The sequence below is a fragment of the Parus major genome, chromosome 7, assembly GCF_001522545.3.
Source record: "Parus major isolate Abel chromosome 7, Parus_major1.1, whole genome shotgun sequence".
NCBI classification, from domain to species: domain Eukaryota; kingdom Metazoa; phylum Chordata; class Aves; order Passeriformes; family Paridae; genus Parus; species Parus major.
In genome coordinates, this window is record NC_031776.1 from 22,166,525 (window position 1) to 22,188,319 (window position 21,795).

Sequence of the window (21,795 nt, forward strand, 5' to 3'; positions counted from 1 at the left end):
CTGCTTCTCTCTGGTGCCTCTGAATTAGGTAAGAGGTATCTTGCTTTTCCCAGCATTAGCTGACAAGACCTGTTTCTCTCTCCACCTCAACTGTCAGAGCCCACTGTTCCTCTTTTATGTCAGTGTTCCTGCTCCTGTCACAAATATGACAGCTCCCACCCCTCCCCTGCTTGCCTGCACTCCTTGCCTGATGTGCTGCTGCAGTGCCAGGAGGGTGCTGGTCTTTGAGATCTTGGTTCTATAGTGCTGCCACTGATGGAACAACTCCTTTCCCAGCCCTTTCAGCACCCAGCCCTCAGAGAGCGAATCTGTGGATGGAAATAGGCATGGAAACAAATGGCTGTCCCTGGCTACTGCTTCTAAACAGGAGCTGGAGATGGTGACTGACATACTCACAGGTGTCATCAGGTGCGTGTCCCTTCACCCTCACCTGGTTTGGATACCCTGTCCTCCAGAGAATGTGTGCAGCATGGCCAGCCCTCTGCTAATCCTAGAGGAATCTGTGCACTCTAGTTGGCAGAGTGGGGGATCCACCTGCCATAGGCTGTCTTGGGAACGATGAGCTTGGGTCCTGGAGTAACAGCCATGGCAGGGACTTCCTCCCCAGCCACCGCTTGACCCCATCTTTCCAGAGTTCCTATGAACCAGGGAACTCTACTGGCTGTGATCTTGGAAACAGGCTGCATTGGGGTACACCTGTTTGGTTTGTGAGCTGTGCAACTGGAAAGAACCAGCCCTGGGGAAACAGAGGTAGTTTCACTGGCTCAAATGCTCTTACTGCTTCCCTTAGGCCAAGAAAGCAAGAAGGCACAGACTAAACACTGATATCAGTCAGTGGTTTTCTCTGATTTGTGCTGTCTTGTAATAATCCTCTGGGTCATACAGATAGCCAATTTGCTGTAACTTACCCTTTATTTTCCTCTTCCTAGAAGCCTCTTGGAGAATGGCCACTTCCAGAAGTCAGTGAGAAAAATCCAAGATGAGCCTATTCCATATTTCTCCCAGTTCAAGTCTGCAAAATCAGCAGAGCTCCAAGACAGTAGACAGGGCTCCAGGGTCTCTGCTTCGACAGATGTTGGCCTTGAGAAGGATGGAGAGAAGAAAAAAATTAGTCAGGAAACCTCTCCCAGTGATTTGCTGGAGTCTTGCGAGACTTTTCACCATAAACAGTTGAAGGAAAAGGAGATAATAACTAGGTGAGGAATAGCTCACAAATCCAAGAGCTGCACAGTCAAGAGAACCATGGCAGCACACTGCCTGGCCAGAAATCCATTTCTCCTGCAGCCCTGCAGTATTCTGGTGTGTTCTGTGTTGTTTGGGTGGAAGTCGATGCTAGCCCACCTAGCCACTGTCTCTTAAATGTGGTTTGTGGGGAGACATGGTTTACTGTGTCTGGGGTTGAGCCATGGGCAGCCAGGATGCTGATAGTGAATGACATCTGCTTTACTCTCAGGCAGTCCAGGCCATATTAGACATTAGGGTGCAGTATGTGCTTACCTTTTATTTTCACTGCAGTATTTCACCACCTTGCATTTGCTGTTGCTGCTCCCCTGTACACTGCTACAAGCTGCAAGCATTAAACACTAATAGCAGCTACATCACAGCTTGGAGGGAGAAACCAATAAAAGTGTCGTCACCCAGCTCTGTCTGAGGTCAGGGGCTGATGCCAGCTGGTGACAGTTTTGGAACTAGGGTCAGCAACCCATTGCTTAAGTCTTTGGTTCATTGGTCTCAGTGTGTAGGAAACAGTGTATGCTCCGCTGCGGTGCCTGATGATTCCCGGTAGGAGTCACAGCAAACAGCCTGCCTTATCTGCTTTCTGATAGTTGTCCTCTGCTGTACTTCTGTCCTTCTAGGCAGCCAGCTGTTGGGAACCTTGTGGAGCTGGTGCTGGAAAATACACTGCAGAATATCCTGATTGAAGCCAGCCGTGGAGAGGTGGTGCTGACAGCCCGGCCCAGGGTCATTGCTTTACCCCCCAACCGCTCCCGAAGGTAGCAGAGTATATCTGTGCTCTGGTGGGGGACAGGACCTGTCCTTAACATGTCAGGCTGAAGCACAGCCCATTTTCTAGCCCTTATGGGTTAGCTGAATCCCTGACTATCAATGCCAAGGCTGCCTGTGCAAAATGAATCTACTCCCAAAGTCTCTGCCCCCTCTTGGCTTATCCTGAGCCACAGAGCAGAGATGGTAATAGTACAGTCCTTCTGTGGACCTGAGACCCTCATGCAGCTCTAGGGGAGGGCTCTATGTATGAACAGCTGGTCTGAGGCACTGGAGTGTCCAGCAAGGATGGTGCTTTGGGAAAACAGGTCAAGGAGCAGGCAGCACAGTCTCTGACAGCAGAAAGGGAGAAAAGTTTTCATAGTCCAAGGTGGTGTGGGATCTAGTTAGGTTGAGGGAATGGCCACTGGTGGGGAAAGTAGATTTGGATCTGGGTGAAAAGCATAAGGGTTTTCCTTAGCCTGGGCAGAATTGTAGAGAGATGGGATTGAGGGTTAATGGAAGAGGGTTGTTGGATGTAGATGTCATCTCCAGAGCTGCTCTTTCTTCTCCAGAATCACCAACCTGGCACCCCCGCCCTCCAGAGCATAGCTGCTGGGTACTGTGCTGCTTAAGCTCTTCAAGCACATCAACTCTCTCCATTTCTTTATCCCTGTGATGTCCAGAACAACTTGGACCCTCACACACCATGACCTTAGCTCAGAATGGTGGCTTTCTCTGAAGAGGTATGTCCCGATTATGTTCTCAGCAACGATTTGAATCCTCTGACAGCTCCACAGCAGAGTTCATGAGATCTCTTCTTTCTGTGGCTGGCCACATCACCGGAGAAGAACTCTATGCTACAGGGAGCACATGGACAACCACTATGACAATTCTCACTACCCTCAGTCTGTACCAGCTGAGAGGAGTGGAATCTGCTTTGAAATGATATCTGGGCAATGAGGTGATGACAGCAATAGCATGCAGGTACTGAATCTTCCTCCCCTCCTTGCTCCAGTGGCGGCTGCAGACTCCCCTTACAGTGACCAGCCCGAGGGGGCAGCTGCAGCACCATCAGCACATGCACAACCCAATAAAAAAACTTGAACTTCAGACACTGATACTGTGTGTAACATATGTAATTCATGCATCTGAGTTTGTGAGCCCTGGACAAGGTCTTCCCTTTTGAAACTGCAAGGCTATCACCTAGGGAAGGGGATCCTCTGAGCCTTGGCTTGGGGGGGTCTGTCAGGCTGTGAGAGGTGTCAGAATGAAGGAGCAGGTTTGTCACAGCCGGGAGGTGGCAGTGTGAGATGTGAGAAATCCCAGCAGGCAGCACAGAACAGGCTGGTGCTGGGTTCCAGCTGCTGCTCCCAGGTAGGAGCTGGAGGATGGCTGTGCCAGGCAATGGGGGCTGCGTTTGCAGCTTCTCCCCTGTTCTGCCATGCTGCTATGGACTCTGCAACATGGGGCTCATGCAACCACCCAGTTCTGGTGAGGATGCAGCTTTGGTGTCCCCCTCAAAATCCTCATGCCTTGTTTCCCAGTGCCAGGACCCATCCAAGATCAGAGCTGCATCTTCTTCCCTCTCATCCTAGAAGAAGATTGTGCAAAAGGCACAGTGGAGGGCTTTTGCCCCGCTCAGCAGAGGGCAGTTGCCTGCTGTGGCAGGGGTACTGTGGCTCAGCCAGCCTCACCCCAGCACTCCTCTCTGTGCAGGAGCCCTGCCTGCGTAACCCTTACTGAGCCCCAGGGCTGAGCTGTCCCTGCTGTCAGAGATACAGCAGAGGCACTGCCAGCTCCTGAACTCAGCCTGAGTGCCTTGGGCCTTCACGGCTCCTGGATCCTCCTCATGAGAAATGCAAACCCTCTCCTCCCTTCCCAGTACTCTGTGTGCCAGGTCTCCTGTGTCACAGCAGTCTTTCTGTATTCCTCTGGACTTTGGCTAGTGCTGAACAGGTAATGCAGAACCACTTCCTTCCTTCACAGCTCCAGGCAGCAGCAGGGCCTGGCTGTTTAGTCCACTTGGACTGATTCTTCTTGGTCCAGGCTCCTTGCTAGGATTTGCTTACTGCAGATGCTCTGTAGTCCCACAGCCAAGTTCCCAAATGGATATCAAAGGCAGGGGCAGAAACCTCACTATTGCCCTAAGGCAAGTTGAGTCCAGCTACCCAAGGGCAGCAAGGAGCAGTGAAGACAGGGTCAGTCAGTTTGTCCATCCTCAGACCTGCTGTGTGATCTAATGCTCTCCAGGCTGCATCACTGCAGCTGCACCATTGCATCCACTACCTGGAGGAGTTAACATGGGAAATGCTGTGTGTTAGTCTGGTGTAACACCCAAAAACAAATGGAGAGAGCCCAAGTGCCATCAAATGTCCCAGGACTTTTTTTTGTTTTGGCCATTTAAGCTCTTATTCTCCCCACTCTCCTGTGCTTCCAGCCTGAACCTGGAGAAAACAGAACTCACACTCTACTTGGAGCACTATTAGAGGGAAATTCACTTGTTTGATAAGCATTACTCTAGTAGGAGAGATCTCAAAGATGATGCCTTAAACAAGGCTGAGTCAGGGAAACAGATTTGAGAGCTATTTACACCTTTGAGAGAGAATTTTTTCTTAGCTCTTTTTGGGTGAGATGGTAGTGTATCACCTCTGTTGTAGGTCTTCTCTGGTGCCTGTTAACCAGAACCACTCTGAGTGCACTAAGCAAATAGAGTAGCACTTCTTTTTCCTCATGCTGAAGTATCAATACACCAGGGGCAGCCTCTTTCCCAGATTGAGGAAATTTCCAATTCCTCTTCTCAGGCTGGGAACTAGACCCTGATCCTGGTTTTGGAAAGCACTAATATGTGGCTGATCCACATCACTGTCCTGTTAGCAAAGAGAGCAGCACTCCCAGATGGTGCTGGGAAGTGAGCTCTGCATAGTGTGGAGCCTACAGTGTGGATGTGCTCACCTGAGGGCTTCTACCTCGATTGGAGCTTTGGGGCAGTGGTGATGTGAGGAGACAGCAGAGATGTGCAGAGCTGGCAGGGAGAGACTTTGCCTTTGCAAGAGGTTTTGTTGGTACTCACTGCCAAGGGTGATGAACTTGTGGGACTATAGCAGGCTCAGACTCACAGCCCAGCTCAGCTCCTAAAAGGAGAAGTCCTGTTTCTGCTAATGACATTTGGGTCTCAGGCAGGAGGAAGTTTGATCTTATTGTACTGTCTCCCAGGGCTGGATTTGGCCCCTGCCCACCAGAGCTACGTTTCTAATGCACATATCTCCAACAGAAATATGGTAGGTACAGGTCTTGTTTCTTCCCACTGGTGTTTGGGTGATGAAATGGGTGATGTTCCCACGGGACTAGGGTTGGTAGCCAGGTAGATGGCCGGTACACTAATGGCTGAGCATGAGCTTGGCAAGCTAATGGGACTTGCCCTCTCCTTGTAGGAATTATCGGGAGCATTCAGTCATCAGGCAGTTAATGCAACACACAACAGGCACTTTCTTCTTGGCTGTTACTCCTGGTTCCCGGGGGGGAGGGTGAAATGGCCTTGGGGCAGGGGCGCAACAGAAGCTATTCTGAATCCCATTAAAACATTTAACACCTGCTGAATTGAGCTATTGTGTGGGAGATAAAGGGAAGGGAACAAAAGCTGCTCTTGGGCTTTCTTGACAGGGTGTCTGCTAGGCTTTGCTGTCCCATTGCAGCTGGGGGGACTGAATCTCCTACAAAGCCCCACTTGGGGGGTCTCTGCGTCAGTGTGGGGAAGGCAGCAGTGTTAGGGGACAAGGAAGAAACCACTCCCTGGTTGGAATCGGCCTCTTCTCCCTTTGTACAGCGTATGAGGTAGGAACCTGGGGAAGTCCTGCCCTGACCAGCTTGCAGTGTCTGAAGAGCAAAAGCATGAGGTTGATCCTTCCAAAACCCTTGGCAGAGCTGAACAAATCCTTCACCCATGGCCTCCTGTCTCCAAGATGCTGGGCTTTGCTGGCTCAGCTGTTTCATTTTGGTGTTTGGGATTGGGGGCCATGCTCAGGCCAGGCCAGGGCACCTTGCTGGCTCCTGATGGACACAAGAAGTGCTGTGATGTGAGCTAGTCAGTCCTCATCGGACAGTGAGGCAGCACAAGCCCTTGGCTGCTGCAAGAGGAAGCTGAGGCTGCCTTTCCAAGGCCAGCCCTACTAAGAGCTCAGTCCCAGTGCTGCCCACCTGCCCATCTGCCTGACAGGGAAGGGCACAAGCTGGTAGATGCTGCCCCAGAGATGCCAGAACAGGTGGAAGATGTTCCCCAGGGTAGCAGTGCAGGGCAGGGCACTCTGCAAGCTCAAGGGACTGTTTATCTCCTGTTTTCTGTAGAGAAGCCCTTCAAGGACAGTATTCACTGCTATTTGGTGAATGGTGGGGCCCTGCCCTTGCAGTAGAGAGGCTGGGGTGAAAGAGCATTTCTAACACAACGCATAGGTTTGGAGATGTCTTCTGGTACTGCAGCAGTACCTGTGGTATTCAGGATTTTTTGCTTCTCTGGAAAGAGAGGGGGAAGCCAATTAGCCTAGGCCAGGAGCTGCAGCTCCGCTGTGCTGGTGTGTGCTGGGGCAGGGAGAGGTGGGAGTCCTGTCCTGCACATTTCCCATACTAGGAAAGGAGAAATATGCCAAGTCCGAGCATCACAGTCTGTACAGCATCAAAAGAATGGGGAACATCGCACTTTTTCACTGCACCACAACCCAGAGTATTGGTGGTATTGCATTTCCTTTGCTGCCAAAACTACTGAAAAAGGACCAGGATGAGCAAGGGCAGCAGGTTGGCATCACTCCAGCTCTTTCCAGTGCCAGACCTGGGGGACCCCAGCCTGCAGAGGCAGCAGCAGGCACAAGGGATGGAGCCTGCCTGTCAAAGTCCTGAGTGTGAGAGGGTCAAGTCTCCAAGGAAGAATTGTGTGGTAGTGGCCACTAAAGATCTGCCACTATCCTCTTCCATTTGGGAATCCATTTACTGCAACCTGCAAGTACACTCCAGCTTTGGAGGGAGCAATGGTGATGGTTTCTAAAGCACACCCAAGACCAGGATTCCTGCAGGTGTACACTGTGGGGGTTAAAGCAGTGTTACCCCCTTCCCCACCCACAAACACACCCATCTACACAAACAAACAGGCCACTGCACTTGCACAAAGGAGCTTCTCCTGCCACCGCTGCTGCGCTTCATGCTCTGTTATCCAAGGAGCTGTGGGTGCCAGAGTAACTGGGAGAGAGAGCCCAACTCCTGCTGACTGGCTGAGATCAGCAGAGGGCTGCCAGGCCTGAGCAGCGTGGCTGGGCACTGTAGGAGTGTGTCTAAACTTCTCCTGGCTTCCGTGAGCTCTGCACACTGCTCCCAGAGCCAGCACGGGGCTGTCTGCACCGGCTGCCCTGCTGGGCAGTGGCACAGTTGGGACACAGGAGTGCTGTGACTCTGGGATGCAGTGACCCACAGGGAAGCATGTGCACATGCTGTACACATGTACACATCCTGTTCTTGTTGCTGTGTTAGGACACCTGGCTCCTGGCCTGTGTGGCCATGAGGGGGACACTCCCAAAGAGAGCGTTCCCAAAGTTTTGTTGAGCTTTGCTTTACTGCCTAGCTCAGAAGTCTGTGGACTGCTCTAAATGAAGTGTGAGCATTGTCCTGGTGTGCCATGGGGATTTTCAGCATGATCAGGGGGACTGGGCTGACAACAAGGAAGACTTTTCTATTGCTGGCACTCAGACTGCTTGGGCTAAGCACTTGATTTGCTTTTCTGCCCTGAGACTTCACAACTCCCTGACCTTTCTGCAGCCCAAAACACTGCAAGAAAGCCACTGCCATCCTAGAGCTGCCCAGGTAGGGTATCCTCACACCTGCTTCCCCTGGCCCCCCGCTCTCCTCTCATCTCGGCTGCAAAGTGAGCCAGGCAGGTGGGTGGAAAAGTGACAGCTGGTGTTGTTCCAGTGCAGGTTAATGAATGTCTCCTCCTCTCCCCCCCACCTCCTCCTCCCCACTACCCCAGCACCCAGGCTCCTGGCTCCTATCAGCCCATCAGGCTCCCATTAACAAAGGCAGCCCTGGAGAGTTTGCATAGAGACCTGCTCTGCCTCTAATCTAGGTGGGCTAATCGCCTCCCTTGCCCAGCCTGCCTTCCCTGGGTCAATATTTGCTCTGAGCAAACACAGAGCTGTGACAGGTGTGCTGGGGAGAAGGCTCGCCGCCGCCAGCCCAGCCCTCTTGCCTGTCTCTGCTCAGTCACATCTCTCCGGCCCCCCGATCACCGGCCAGCCAGCGCTATTTTTATCAGGACTATAAAAGCCCCATCCAGCCAGCGTCACCCTCATTTTCTGCTCGTGAGCCAGCGGGGGAAGGCGAAGCCACTCACCTGACAGCTGCCAGCGTGTCACCGGAGCCAGGTGAGCTGCTATAGCCTAGCACACCTTGGCCAGGGTCCTGCCTGCCTGGCTGGGAGCAGGGTACTGGGCATGGAGAACATCCTGGGGACTTTCCTGGGACAAGTACTGGGAGTCTGGTCACACACCCGAACTCCCGGGAGGGACGGGGATGGGCTCAGGAGACACCGTCCAGCCTGTCCCCTTTCCTTAACTCTTCTCTTTTACCTGTATTTTCCAATCCTTTCTGTTCCCCTCCCTTCCTCCATTTACTTTCTTCCTTCCTTTCTTCCTTCCTTCCTTCCTTCCTTCTTTCCTTTCTTCCCTGTTCTTCACCCTGCCACGCCAGTTAAAACTGCCCTGCTCTGTTTGGCTTTCCCAGGCAGCAGGTGTCAAGCATCCACTTTCCGGACTTTACCCCCGGAGGAGCCGGTTTGGAGCAGCGTGCGCAGCAAGGACACGGTCTCCCAGCCTGGAAGGACCCAGCTCGGGAGGAAGGGTGCGGAGGGGGCTGCTGGCAGCCCAAGGTAGAGCACCCTTCCCGCCCACACTATCCAAAGTCGGAGCATCTCTGCACTTGCCTGGCGTCGAGCCCCACGTGCAATACCTGACCTGAACGTTTTGTTCGTTCGGCTCGCGTTAGGCAGGTCCAGCCCATCTGCAAGCGCATGGCTGGCGCTCACAGCCGGCAGCACCGCGCTCCGCTGCGGCCGTGCCCCGGCAGCCCGCGGAGGGAGCGCACGCCAGCTTGCAGCTCCTGCGTGCCAGGATCAACATCCAGTCTGTGTGCGGAGCAAAGCGCGCAAGGAACGCGCACAACACGCAATCTCACCCAAACACACGCAGCAGTGAGCAGCCAGTGCACAAAGATGAAGCGATCCACACACATAGCATGCATGAACACTATGGGACTTCCACGTGTCACTGTGGAACATGGGACCCAGGTGGCAGTGGTACACATGGCATTTCTGGCACTCAGATTTTCGGGCTGTGACGCACAGGACCCATGTCCACGTGCCCATGGCATGGCAGGCACACGTAACACACTAGGCACACGCATCCTGCCTGTGTGGCTGATCGCTGCTTGTAGCAGCCTGCTGGGAAGGGCAGCCTGGCCCGGGCAGTGCAGCAGAGCCGTGGCAGGCACAGAGAGCCCTGGCATGGTGCTGGCCCAGGGTGGAGTTTGGCAGGCTCTGCCAAGCACCCAGGTAGGTTCTCAATGGTCTGCTGGCACCAAGGGAGCTTTAACTGCTGACAGTGAAGCAGTGGGGAGGGAGGGCAGGAGCAGGCAGCAAGGAGCAGGGCAGAGGATGAGGGGTGTCACATCCTTTCTTGCACCCCTCTGCCTTGATTCACACCCAGTACCTGCACTTCCCAGCCCCCCCCAGGGACTGTCTGACTGTCCAGGGCAGGTGTTTCCTGTTGTGCACCCTAAGCCTGCAGGCCAGGTGCCAGGTCCTGCTGGTGGCAATCCCTCTGCCTGTGCTTGCAGTGGAAGGGTATGGAGGGTGGTGCTGGCAAACCGGTGGGTCTCTTTCAGGACAGCCCTGCTCACTCCCTGCCTTGCTCTCCAAGCACAAGTGCTTGACCTGGACTCCTATTCCATTCCATGTCCTGTACCATCCCTCTTCCCCAGCAGCCAAAACAGACGTTCAGAGCCTGGGGCTGCTTCTAGCACTGTAGAGGCTGCAGGGAGTCACAGAGAGCTAGGAGATGGGACAGCAGTAAACCTGCTTTCCTCCCGCCTCAGGATATTGTTTGGGAATAGAAAGATCCCTCACCTCCTGACTGTCTATGCCTGGCTCTGCCTGTGATTTCTCTGTCAGCCCTGAGCTGCTTCTGCCCCATCCTCAGGCACAGGTACTTCTCTAGCACAGGATCCAGTTCTGGTCCCACCATGCTCAGGGATGCTCTGAGTATACAGGTGGATCCTGAGCCCATCTGCAGCCTCTCTGCAAACACCAAAAAGACTCGGCCCATCCACCCACTGTGGATGGAGGAGAGGCTGGAGGTGGAGGAGCTCAGGAGTGTGCTAAGGGACAGGATGATTCCTGCTGCTTTCCCTCATCCCCATGCAGCTATGCACAGGACAAAGCTCAGCAGCTTCAGTCCCAGAGCAGGAGAGTCCCGTTCCCTCCTTGGGATGCCCCTGCAAGGGGAAGAGATGAGGCACCTCCTAGGCTTCCTGTTTGGGCAGATGCTTTGGGAAGTTTCCAACAGGCGATGTAGATAGGGGCCAAAATCAAAGAGCATGTCCTGTGTTGCCATGCTCCCTGCATCCCTCCAGAGCTAAGTTTGCATCCTAGCCTGGGAACAGCCCCCAGATGTCAGTAATTGGCCGTCATCGTGATCATGGGCCCCTTGGGGCTGTGTCTCCAAGCTCTGTGTCTCCTGCTACCAATCCTGGCAAAGTTGAAAAGCTGAGAAAGCACAACACATCCCCCAATATGCACAACCCTCTGCAGCTGCCCTGCTCAGGCTGGGATCAAACAGAACACGATTAATAACTCTGAGCAAAGCCAGACCCTGCTGTCCATGTGCTCCAGTCACTGCATGTGTGTTCCTGTGAGGGCAGAGCCTGGTGGAGATGGTATCTGGCAGAGCAAGGCTGTGGAAATGTGGCCATGCCGCCTCCACTTTTGCTTGGTTGCTCCAGCACCTCTGGGCTGTATTATGCCCTAGCGTAATTGCCCCCCTGCCACCTTCCCAGCCTGCTCTTACTGCCCCAGCTCTGCCCAGCAGAGCACTGTTTCCCAGTTTCATGGCACTGGGAAGCCACATTGCTGTGAGGGCTGTGTTACCTGGCAGGATTAGCACCTAAGGGTGAGCTGCTCCTCACTTAGGCAGCCAGAGGTGTTAAACACCCACTGCACAGCTGGTACCGAGGGCTGCACCAGGCTGGCATGGGATGAGGCACAGTGGGGTATTGCTGTCTGTACTGTGTGGTGCTGTTCCCCAAACCCCAGGCTCTGCATGGTCAGTGGCACAGTTTTGGGGACCTAGGGACCTGGGCTGGGGATTTCCGTGGCACGGTTCCGCACCAGGAGGATTTGCATGGAGAGGGCAGGGTGCAGGAGGAGCACTGGGGAGACTCAAGTGCCCAGGTTTGGATTTGCACATAGGTGTAGTTTCACACAGGTGTGTATGTGCATGCATGCCTGTATTTGCATAGGTGTTTCAATGTGTGTGTCCTCCCTGGCAGGCAGAGCAGAGCTGGTGCATCCCTATCCCGTGTGTGTGTGTTCTCCTGCTGAGCTGGACGGGTGGTGCTGGCCATGCCCCTGCTGTGTTTGCTGCTCTGCTTCCTGGTGTGCGTGCATCGGGTGAAGGCGGGTGTGAGCAGAGGTGTGCACTGCTGCTGGCAGCCTCTGGGCTGCTTGTGTCCTGCCCAGCCCGGATGGGGTGTGCCATCCTGGGGCAGGCACTGCTTTACTTCAGGATGTGGGAGAGGCAGCTGGTTGTCCTCAGCACACCAGTGCCCTGGAGGGGACCAGTCCACAGGGCTGTGTGGGCACCTCAGGGGCTGAGAACCAGGGTGTGAGCATCCCTAGACCTCAGCTGACCCCAGTCAGCCTGTTTGACACATCTCTGCTGTGCCTGAAGGCGGTGCCCGGGCTGAGCAGGAGCTCCCTGCCCCTGAAAGGCAGTCTGTCCCAACACCACTGCAGGTACCCAGTTTGCACAAGGAGACAGGCTGCTTGTGTCGCTGGGGATGAGCTAATGTTGGAGGCCAGGGTGCTGCTCCATCCTGCTCCTGGCATGGCCAGACCTGGGCCAGGGAGCATAGGGACTGTCCTCACTCTTTGCTGGGGTCCTGCACTCCCCTTGCCAGGCTGTAGCTTCAGATACTGTCACCAGACAATGAGTCCATCCCACACATTACCCCCAGCTGAAGACAATATGACGACGCAGTCTTCAGTCTGCCTGGGCTCTGGGACAACCTTGTCACCCTCTGTCAGACTGGGTGGAGGGGAGAGGTGGTTCCCAGGCATGGATCTGCATTCTGCTGAGGTGAAACTACAGGCAGTTCTGCACACTCCAACCCCTTACTGGCCATGGGACAGTACAGGGACAGCATAGGTACAGCCTGGCATCCTCCCTCCTGCACCCACAAGCCACTGGGGTAAGGGGACATATCTCACAATTGCCCCCAAAAAATGTCTTTGAATGCCCGTGAGAGAAAGGAATAAGGGAGAGCCCTGATGAAGGATTCAAGGTGGTGGGGGGAAAAACAGAGCTTATACGAGTCCTGCAGCTTGGAGCATATCAGCCCCATCCTCCCACGGGGCCTCTAGGGAAGGGGTGAGCGATGGGGCTCCTCTCTTCCCAGCCGGTGGCTCTGGGAAGTGCGTGGGCAGCGTGCCCAGGGGGGACACTGAGCAGCTTTCCAGGGCTGCTGCTTCTGGCCCAGCTATTGCTGGCTTCGGGAGCCCTGAGGCAGGATGTTCTGTTCTCGCGGCAGCGCCTGGCTCAGCCCCCGCCTGCGCTGATCCTCGGAGCTGCTGCAGGAGGGGACTCGCCACTGCCAGCCTTTTCATCTGCCTCCTGCATGAGCACCACCAGTCTTGGGGTGCCTGCCACTACAGATGTGGCCAACAGGGCAGTGGAGGAGCACAGGGGTGGAGTGGGACTTTGGCCAGGTGCCAGCTGAGCTGGTGTCCCCTGGCTCTGAGGCTGGCAGGGGCTCCCAGCCTTTATCTCGCACTCTGCACCTCCATGACAACACCCTAGCTGCTATAGGTAAAGCTGGCATCTGGGCAGCTGTGCTCACCCCTGGTATCCCTCCAAATATGATACAATGCACTGAAGGAGATGCATCAGCCGCTGCATCCGGGCCAGACTGGGTGTGGGTTGGGACATTCTCCCCTGTCTCCATCACCACACCCCTGGGACTGGTCTGCACTGGGGACTCTGTGAGGACCAGCAAGCTTCTCCATGACACTGAAGTTATGGGGTGCCCTGGAGGTGCCAGGCTGGGGTCACCTCTGGTAACAAGCAGGAGGGCACAGTGGCTGGAACCAGCAGGCTCCCTTTCAGGCCAGGATCTGGACCAGAGGACCAGATACTGTCTCCTCTTCCCCAGTGCCTGGCATCCCCAACTGGGTAGGGTGTGTCAGAAGAGACAACTCAGGCTGAAAGGGACATGCCACCCTGGGCTCCCTTTTGGAGCAGTCTGGCTTGATTTTATGCTGCTGTCAGTTCCCTACCAGGGCTGGGCCAACGTGGGGAGACAGCCTTTGCCACCTGCTCACACCCAGGCTGTAATCCACACGCAGGAGGTAAGCAGCTGGCTGAGCCTCCCTGACCTTCAGGTGGGATTAGTCCCCATGGGAACAGTGGGGAGCAGGCAGGTGAGGCCACAGCTCCCCTGGCAGTTCGTGGGGACTGAGCAAGGCTGGCAGAGCTGGGGACTGAGCACACCCCCATGCTGGGGGCAGCCAGAGTGAGATCGGGAATGGGTGGCACAGGGTGAGCCTGTGTCTCACCTGGGAGTATCCTTGTCATGGTGGGTTGTTGCAGGTGCATCACCAGAGCTGTGGGTGCCACAGGGAAGAGTGGGCAGCCATAGTCCCACAAGGAGGGGGTGAGCAGTATGCCTGGGGTGGCCACAGTGCCAGCGGGGGCAGCAGGTGGGCAGATCTGAAGAGCAGGTTCCAGTGGGGGTACTGGTGGCTGTCTGAGGTGCTTGTGGAAATCTGAGGCTGGGGTGAGGGCTGCTGCATGGGGGACCATCTCATCCAGCTGTTTGCAAGACCCAGTTGTGAGTGAGAACGTGTGGGTACCCCTTGCACTGTGTCCCACTTGCTGTGACCTCCACTGCGTTCCTGCCCTTCCCTAGCTATTGGTGACAGTACCCTGAGACCAGTCAACATCCTGGTCCCCAGTGCACTCCTCTCACTCTCTGGGCTCATCCTGCCCTGGGGGCAGCAGGAGCTGCATCTGGTATGCGGCAAGCCCAGCCTTGGGGGAATCCGAGTGCTGGGACTTCTCCCAGCATGGAACAGCTGGCAGCCCGCGGTGTGCGTGTGCGCCTGCGTGGGAGCTAATCCCGGCAACATCTGCCGGGCTCTCTGCGATCCCAGGAGTTTCTGGCTGAAGGGATGGGGTGGATGGGTGCACAGGGGACACGTGCATGTGGGGCAGCTGGCATGTGCCAGGGCTCCCTGTGCAAGGCAGTGCCTGTGTGAGGAGGCTTCTGTGGCAGCTGTGTGCCTGTACACACACGGCTCTTGTGGCCAGCAATGCTCCCGGAGGGGACAAAGTGGCACTGGGGATCCCAGCAACCATCTCGGCTCTGGGATCCAGGGATCCAGCAGGTGGAAGTAGGGGTTTGGGCTGAGATTAACCAATCCTAGTGTGGCCATGTTCAGAGAACCCCTGAAGTACAGGTGACTGGGGAGAGAAGGAGAGTGTTTGCATCCTCGTCAAGGAGGATGATTTCCCACAGAAATGAGGTTGGGGGAGAAAAGGGAGAAAAAAGGGAGCAGTGGGGCTGTGTGGGGGCAATGGCACAACACCCCTGATCTAATCAGCCAGACCCTGCAAATAAAAGCCACCTGTTTTGGCCCTGACAGCAGGAAGCCATCCCCAGAACAAACAGAGCACCAGGCAACTGGGAGAAAGACAAACAGGGGCCGGCACCAGCTCCATCTGCTCCTGTTTGGCCCAGCCCCCAGACCTCCAGCCCCCTGGGGTAGCAGTCCAGCCCCTAGCAGGGCTGGGGAGAAGGAGAGAGCAGCTAGAGGTCCTTGCAGGGTGTGACCAGAGCTCAGCCTGTGGTAGCAGCCGGGCGGACCGCACACAGCTGTGCTGCCTTGGTCAGCTAGCCCACATATTCATAACATCAATGGATACAATATCAAGATTCCTGGGCAGCACCTGCCTCACCTCTCTTGTGGTTGCCTTTCAGCCTGCTTGGCTCCCCCAGCTGTGCACTGTCCTGGGACCAGTGCCTGCACAAGGCACGGGGTTACAACCCCATGGTTGGCTTGGTCTGGGCTTGGCATGGAGCACCTGGGTGACCTTGTGCTCCCACCATGGCCTCGGGCTGCTGGCTGCCGTGCTGTGCCCAGTGGCACTGAGAAACATGATCTGTTTTGCTAGTGCAGGGAACAAGCTGAGCCGGGAGCCACGAGGGGCCCTTATTAAATTAGCCTATGCAGGAGGCCCTGGGCAAGTGCTAAGCAGCTCCCACAGCCAGTATTAGCAGCTGCCCTTGAGCAGAGTCACTGCCTGCCCCCGCAGCAGCCTCCCTCTGGCCCTGTCCCCAGCTGGGCAGGTGTGGCTGGGGGCTTGCAGGTGACCTAGCCAGGGGAATGCTGGCTGGTGACAAAGACTATCTGGAGATGGCCCGGGCAGGACAGGCTGTAACTGCATTCTGAGATGCAGTATGGGAGTGACCCCAGTGATCTGCTGTGCCCTGATGTGGCTGTGGCTGCCATGTGGCTGCCCTGAATGTACCAAGCGGGAGGCAAAGCACATCCCAGTGAGTACAACGTGCTGAGGAACAAGGGAGGGGCACAGTTCTCCCCCGCACCATTCCTCTTCCAGTGCTTTCATCCAAAATGTTGCATGGGGATGACTGAAGGGCTTGCATGCTCCTCATGCCACAGCCAGTGCCCCATAGATCCTGCAGCACACCATACAGTGCCCCACACCCTCCACATGCACATCCTATAACAGCTTACAGCATCCTACGTATTCTGTGGTGCCTCACGTAACATACCCCACCTGCCCTGCACCTCAGAGTCCCCAGCTGCCCTCATGCCTCAAGCACACAAACTAAGCAGTGCCCCACACCTCTGTTCACACAGCCCAGGCAAGAGGTGGCAGCACCGTGGGGGGACCCTGCAGTCCACTAGCTCTGCATCTTTCCTCACCTTCACCAAGGTGATGGCTTCCTTAAACTGTCCAGACCTGTCTCCCAGCATTTTGAGAGATGTCCCCAGGCCACTAGGCTGCATCAGGTGCTGTTCCTTCTCCAGGGAGCATGCCTATCCTTCCCTCCACCTTCTGCTTCCCCAGAGAGCTTCCAGAGGGTCTCCCCCTCCCTGCTAGGACCGCTTCAGGCAACGCAAGCTGAGGGTCTTTTCCCTAGCGCCTGTCCCCGGCCAAGGGCCACTAATGTCCCTGAGCTGGAGCCTGCTCCAACCGCTGCCAGGCTGCACCCTCTGCTGGGACCCGCAGGCATCGGCGCGGACTCTCACCGAGCCTCGGAGCCGTCGAGCACGGGGGAGGACACGAAGAGGACCCCTGAGTAGTGCCCCCAGCCTGTCCTTGCTGTCACCCCTCCGTCCCCGATTCCTGTTGATGCCAGACGTACTAACACCACCCCTAGCTGTCCACACTGCATTCCCCATAACCAACAATGTCCGGGTCTCTTGTGATGTTGACCCCATGCCCAGGACCCCCAGAAGGGCTGGAGTTTTCCTAGGAAGGTTTGAGGTGCTAGGTCCAGCCCTTGCCCAGTGGCTAGAGTGGCACCTGCCCAGCTGAAGCTGGGAGTGCCCGGCCTCACTACAGACTACACAGGGATGCTGCAAGTAACACAGCTCAACAGGGCACTCTTCCTCCTTTCCAGCCTGTGTTGGCCTCATCCATCCCAGGTGCCGCTAGGAGACATTGGGGATAGCTGCTTGGCACGGTGCAGTTCCGGGCAGGGCTGGTCCTCTTGTCCAGGTGAAAGACGCAGATCTGTCCCAAGGCTGGTCCCCTCCCCCTGTGCAGTGTCCCCTGCCCGAGCTAGAGGTGAATGGGAGCACAGCGAGCTCTTTGTCAAGCCAGGGGAAATGATCAGGGCATTACAAGCATGTAACTGGGGTCTATTAGCGCCCAGTCTGCAGCCAACACAGGAAACCCTGCAGGGCCTGGCTGGAAAAGGCAGCCATGGTGGCAGAGCTCCGTGTGGAGGGGCAGAAGCAGCCCCAGATAAGCCCTGTGTTCCAATGTGAGGACATCAGTGCCCCTCAGCTCCCAGATGGCAAATCCCCACTTCACCCTGGCACCTCCTTCCCACAAGCCTCAACCCTGGCAAAGGCTGCGGGTGCCCTGGGAAAGGCTGGGTCCCTAATCCCTGGGCCAAGCGGGGACATTGTCCGGGGGCAGAAAGGAAAGCGGCGCGTCAGGCCCTTTGCCCATTGTGCCCTGAGCCCCTGCGCAAACACAGCCCAGCACTTTCATTGTCAGCCTCGCTGGCCGCGGGGGGGCCGCTCTCGCCACACTGCCTAAGTGGAATGGACAGCCGGAGTCTGGGGTGGGTGAGCAGCCCGTCCCCCCCGCCGGCCCCTGCCTGCTGACACAGCTCCCTGACCGCCTGCACCATCGGCACTTCAGCGCCCGCCTATAAAGGGCCACGGGAAAAGCCGGCACCGGCACCGCCACCTTCGCCTCTGTGCCCTGCCCTCCGACCAAGTAAGTACCAGGCTGTGAGCCCCCAAGACCCCAGTGCACAGGCGCTGCCCCGCTCCCTTCACCCCCACACCGAGCCCCCCAGCCACCGCTCACCTGGGGAAGCGCAAGTGGCGGGGTGCTGTGCGGCACAGCGCGGCACCGTGCGGGCAGGAGGGACCCTGGCAGGAGGGATGGAAGAGCCGGGCTACACTGAGCCTGAGTCTGAGCTGGGGTCACCGCCGCTTCCCAGCAGTGGGTACGGGGCCGCTGCACCCAGACAACTCCTGGAGCCGTCACAGGGAACTCGGGAGAAGAAAAACTGAGGCAGTCCTGGGTACATCACACGGAGAGATGGGGCGTTGCAAATTCCCCCTGCAATTCGGGGTTCACCGGACAGAGATTCCCCAGCACCGAAGGAAAGGGAATGGGAAATGCCCCCGTGCCAGCGTGGGAGGGCAAGGGGCCAGTGGCATGGGATGTGCCAGGGCAGCACCACCGGCATCCCGGGCTCAGCGGCAGGCAGCAGGGCGGCTGGGGGCTGATGGTGGGCACCGCCCTGGGGTGACACGTGGGGCTCTGCCAGCAGCCGAGAGACCCGTATGACCAGCAGTGAAGCCATGGACACCCTGGGGCAGTACAAGATCACGGTGTGGGAGGAGGAGAACTTCCAGGGCAAGCGCTGCGAATTCCTCATGGAGTGCCCCAGCATCATGGAGCGCGGCTTCCGCAAGATCCGCTCCATCAAGGTGGAGTCTGGCCCGTAAGTGCCCCGCCAGCCCCGCGGCCCCTTGGCACACCCCACTCCAGTAAAGCCACTGCTCCCAGGGGACTGTTGGGAGCCGCTAGGGAGCCAGAACACCCAGGTTCTTCCTCAGCTATGACACAGCCTCATCACACGACCTCCCTGCTCGTGCTCCTTGTGTTTTCCCATCTGCTGATCAGGCAGTCAGCTTAATAACCAAGCCAAGGTGCAGGTTGGAGGCAATGATGTGGCTCTGGGGAGAGGGGTTCCACTTTCTAAAGGGACATTTGCTGCTAGCCAAGACCCCAGCATCTGTGACAGACCTGTAATCTGCCAGAATGTCTCTGTCCCCTGCCCAGGAAGGAGAATCTGACCCCTGACTGATCCTGGGGACTGTGTCACACATCCCTGAAGGTTTTCCTCCTCTTCCCTCCAGCTGGGTAGGCTTCGAGTACCCTGAGTACCAGGGGCAGCAGTTTATCCTGGAGAAGGGTGACTATCCCCGGTGGGAGGCCTGGAGTGGGAACAGTGGCTACCGGACCGAGCACCTCCTCTCCTTCCGGCCTGTCAAATGCGCAGTGAGTTACTGGGACGCCACAGAGGGAGGGCTCAGGGCAGACAGAGCCTCCTCCAGGCAGCCCAGCATGGAGGCGGTGTGGGACAGACTGGAGGATGCCTTACACGGGGCATGGGATGGAGGGGTGAGGTGTACACGGAGGTTCGTGTGAAGTGCAGGAGTAGCTGCACCCATCAGCTCCCACCTCCCTGCAAAGACCCTGGGATGCTTTTTAGATCTAAAATTTAGCTTGAATCACAATTCCAGCAACTTCTGCCTTGTGCTTTGGAGAGCCACCTCCCAGACTGGGGTCCCAAGGTCTTGTCCCCCAGCCCCGATTCCCGGGGATGGGATGAAGAGAGAGGAGCTGGCGGGACCGCAGGGATGCTCGGGATGCAGGGTCCGTCCCCCTCCCGGCCAGGGTACCTGAGGCGTGCCCAGGCAGGCGCGGCTCTATCGCTCCATCTGCAGAGACACTGGTGCTCGCAGCAGCGGCACGTCTGCGCCTCCGAGCGGGGGGTCCCCCCCCAACTTTTAATAATCACCAGGCAGATATGTGCAGGCTTTAATAAAGGGGATGCGATAAGATCACTCCTTACTGGCAGGACTGCTCCTCGGTGCAGATAGATGCATGTGGGGGCTGGGAACGGGGGACAGTGCTGCATCACTCAGTGTCCCAGCCATTAACCCCTCCATGTCCAGCACCCAGAAAGGCCCCACAGAGCTGAGGGGACCTCTCTCAGCAATCTGCTTTGCCCTGAACCCTCCTGCAAACTTGGGGAGCGTGATGATGCTGAGGGTAGCAGTCCATGTGGATCCAGAGGTTGTAGCCACTAACTCTCACCGACAGCTGTGCATTGGGACCACAGGGAGATGAGAGCAGCATCCTTGGGGCACTTCTGGGGTGTTCCAGTGAGGGGGTGCCAGGTTGAAGGACATCCCCAGGCATTGCACCAAAGCTGGTCACGGTCCCAAAGTGCCTTGGTGTGTGTCACACTGATGCCACATCCCCTATCCCTGGGCAAGCCAACCCATTCCTGCTGACCTCCAGGTCTGTCTCTCCATAGAACCATAATGACAGCAAAGTCATCCTCTACGAGGCTGAGAACTTCCAGGGTCACAAGTTTGAGCTGAGTGACGACTATCCCTCGCTGCAGGCCATGGGCTGGGGCAACAAGGAGGTGGCATCCATCAAAGTGAACGCCGGAGCGTGAGTGCAGCCAGTGGGGCTGGGACTGCAGGGTACCAAGAGCAGAGGTTCAGCAAGCACCTCCCTCCTGCATAAACCCCAGGATGTGAAAGGGGAACCCCCTCAAAAAAACGGATGCCTTCCTGCTACCTTTTCCTTGAAAATACAAGCCACTGGGTATTTTCTGTCCCTCTCCTCCCAGGGCAAGCAAAGGAATGAGATGGGATGGGATGGGATGGGATGGGATGGGATGGGATGGGATGGGATGGGATGGGATGGGATGGGATGGGATGATTTGGCTTGGGGCTCTGAGCCAAGGGTCTGCCTGCAGGTGGGTGGCATACCAGTACCCAGGATACAGGGGCTACCAGTACGTGCTGGAGCGGGACAGACAGAACGGCGAGTTCAAGAAGTACAATGAATACAGCAGCCAGGCCCACACCAACCAGATCCAATCCATCCGCCGCGTCCAGCACTGAACAGGGGCAGGGCTGTGTGCCCTGCAGCCTCCAGGCTGCTGTGCAATAGACCTCTATCCAGTAGCAAATAAAGGCATTTGTCAAAAAAAAGAGTGCTCCTGCCTCTGCTCTGCTCCTCAGGAGGCTGCCATGCTGGGAGGGCCCTCGGTGGGGTGGAAGGTGAGGTTTCCCCTTCCCCAGGAAGTTGTTGGCTCAATGGCCAGCTCCACCCTGGTCTGAGCTCTCTGCACCCCACCTTGTGTCCATGCACAGTTCCACTGCTGTGATGCTCTGGCTGGGAAAATGGGAACTTAACTGAGCAAAGAAAGGGCTGGAGGTGGGAGGGGGCATCCAAGAGGGTTGTGCCTGGGTTCTCCTCCTAGGATCAATTGATTCTCTGCCAGGGAAATTGATTGCTACAAAGTCTGCAAACTGAAGGTTCCCCTCCTCTGCACCCCTCTGGCAGAGAGAAGGGTGTCCCTGCCTTCTGTGGGCCTGGAAAGGAGGAAGAACATAGGGATCATCTGAAGCAGGATGGGACACTGACAACAAATGGGGCAGCCACAGTTGTGTCAGGTTTGGAGGCACTGGCGCAGAGGGGCTGGGGGGAAGGTGGGTTGTGCAGGGTCAGGGGAAGGAGGTCTGAGGGTAGTGTTCCACAAGTGGTAGGGGGCTTGGCTCGATGCTCGCAGGTGAGTGTGTGTGTCCTCCCCCAGCCTTGCCACGCCAGCATATCCGTGCCAGTATCCGGCTCCGGGACACCGGGAGCCCCACCCAGCCTCCTCCTCCTCCAGCACCCTTTCCCAGCCTCCTCCTCCTCTTCCATCTGGCTCTGGCACTCTGAACCCTCCTGGGGTTCAGGCTACCCATCCCGAGGTGTTCCCTGCATCCAGGACATTACTTCCTCCTCCTCACCTCCTCCTTGTCTTCTATCCTGCTCTGGCACTCCAAAGCCCTCCTGGGGCACAGGCTTTCCGTTCCTAGGTGCTTCCCACACCCAGGACACGGATGCATGCTGGAACAATTCTGAGTGCCTCAGATGCCCACCCTGCTAAAAGCATGCTTGGCCCTGAGACAGGGAATGTCCCAGAAGGGCT

At 56.7% G+C, this 21,795-nt stretch overlaps 2 protein-coding genes across 7 annotated transcripts in view; both read left to right on the forward strand.

The window, feature by feature from the left end:
* CFAP65 (cilia and flagella associated protein 65) overlaps positions 1–3,096 on the forward strand; it is a 31,910-nt gene extending 28,814 nt beyond the window's left edge. For 4 of the 5 annotated variants that reach the window (XM_015635368.2, XM_015635365.2, XM_015635367.2 and 1 more), the window contains 4 exons: positions 277–408; positions 930–1,196; positions 1,857–1,994; positions 2,559–3,096. In XM_015635368.2, coding sequence (XP_015490854.1) covers positions 277–408; positions 930–1,196; positions 1,857–1,994; positions 2,559–2,595 — 574 coding nt within the window. In that variant the 3' untranslated portion in view covers positions 2,596–3,096. The remainder of the gene's footprint in view (positions 1–276; positions 409–929; positions 1,197–1,856; positions 1,995–2,558) is intronic. The other variant, XR_001522902.2, reaches the window with a different exon arrangement.
* Positions 3,097–15,790: 12,694 nt separating this feature from the next.
* Positions 15,791–20,809, forward strand: CRYBA2 (crystallin beta A2). 2 transcript variants are annotated; one of them, XM_015633972.3, is made up of 5 exons: positions 15,791–17,774; positions 18,337–18,513; positions 18,932–19,073; positions 20,119–20,261; positions 20,572–20,809. In XM_015633972.3, exons 2-5 carry the CDS (start codon positions 18,353–18,355, stop codon positions 20,717–20,719), a joined length of 594 nt encoding a protein of 197 aa, XP_015489458.1. In that variant the 5' UTR covers positions 15,791–17,774; positions 18,337–18,352; the 3' UTR covers positions 20,720–20,809. The 2 variants fall into 2 exon arrangements, with proteins under 2 accessions (XP_015489458.1, XP_015489457.1); XM_015633971.2 differs by having other exon boundaries at positions 15,794–17,774; positions 18,340–18,513.
* The last annotated feature ends 986 nt before the right edge of the window (positions 20,810–21,795 follow it).

Coding starts and splice junctions, on each gene's coding strand:
- CRYBA2 (XM_015633972.3), top strand. CDS start 18,353: ATGACCAGCAGTGAAGCCATGGACACCCTGGGGCAGTACAAGATCACG. Junction 18,514..18,931: donor ATCAAGGTGGAGTCTGGCCC/GTAAGTGCCCCG, acceptor TCTTCCCTCCAG/CTGGGTAGGCTTCGAGTACC. Junction 20,262..20,571: donor ATCAAAGTGAACGCCGGAGC/GTGAGTGCAGCC, acceptor GTCTGCCTGCAG/GTGGGTGGCATACCAGTACC.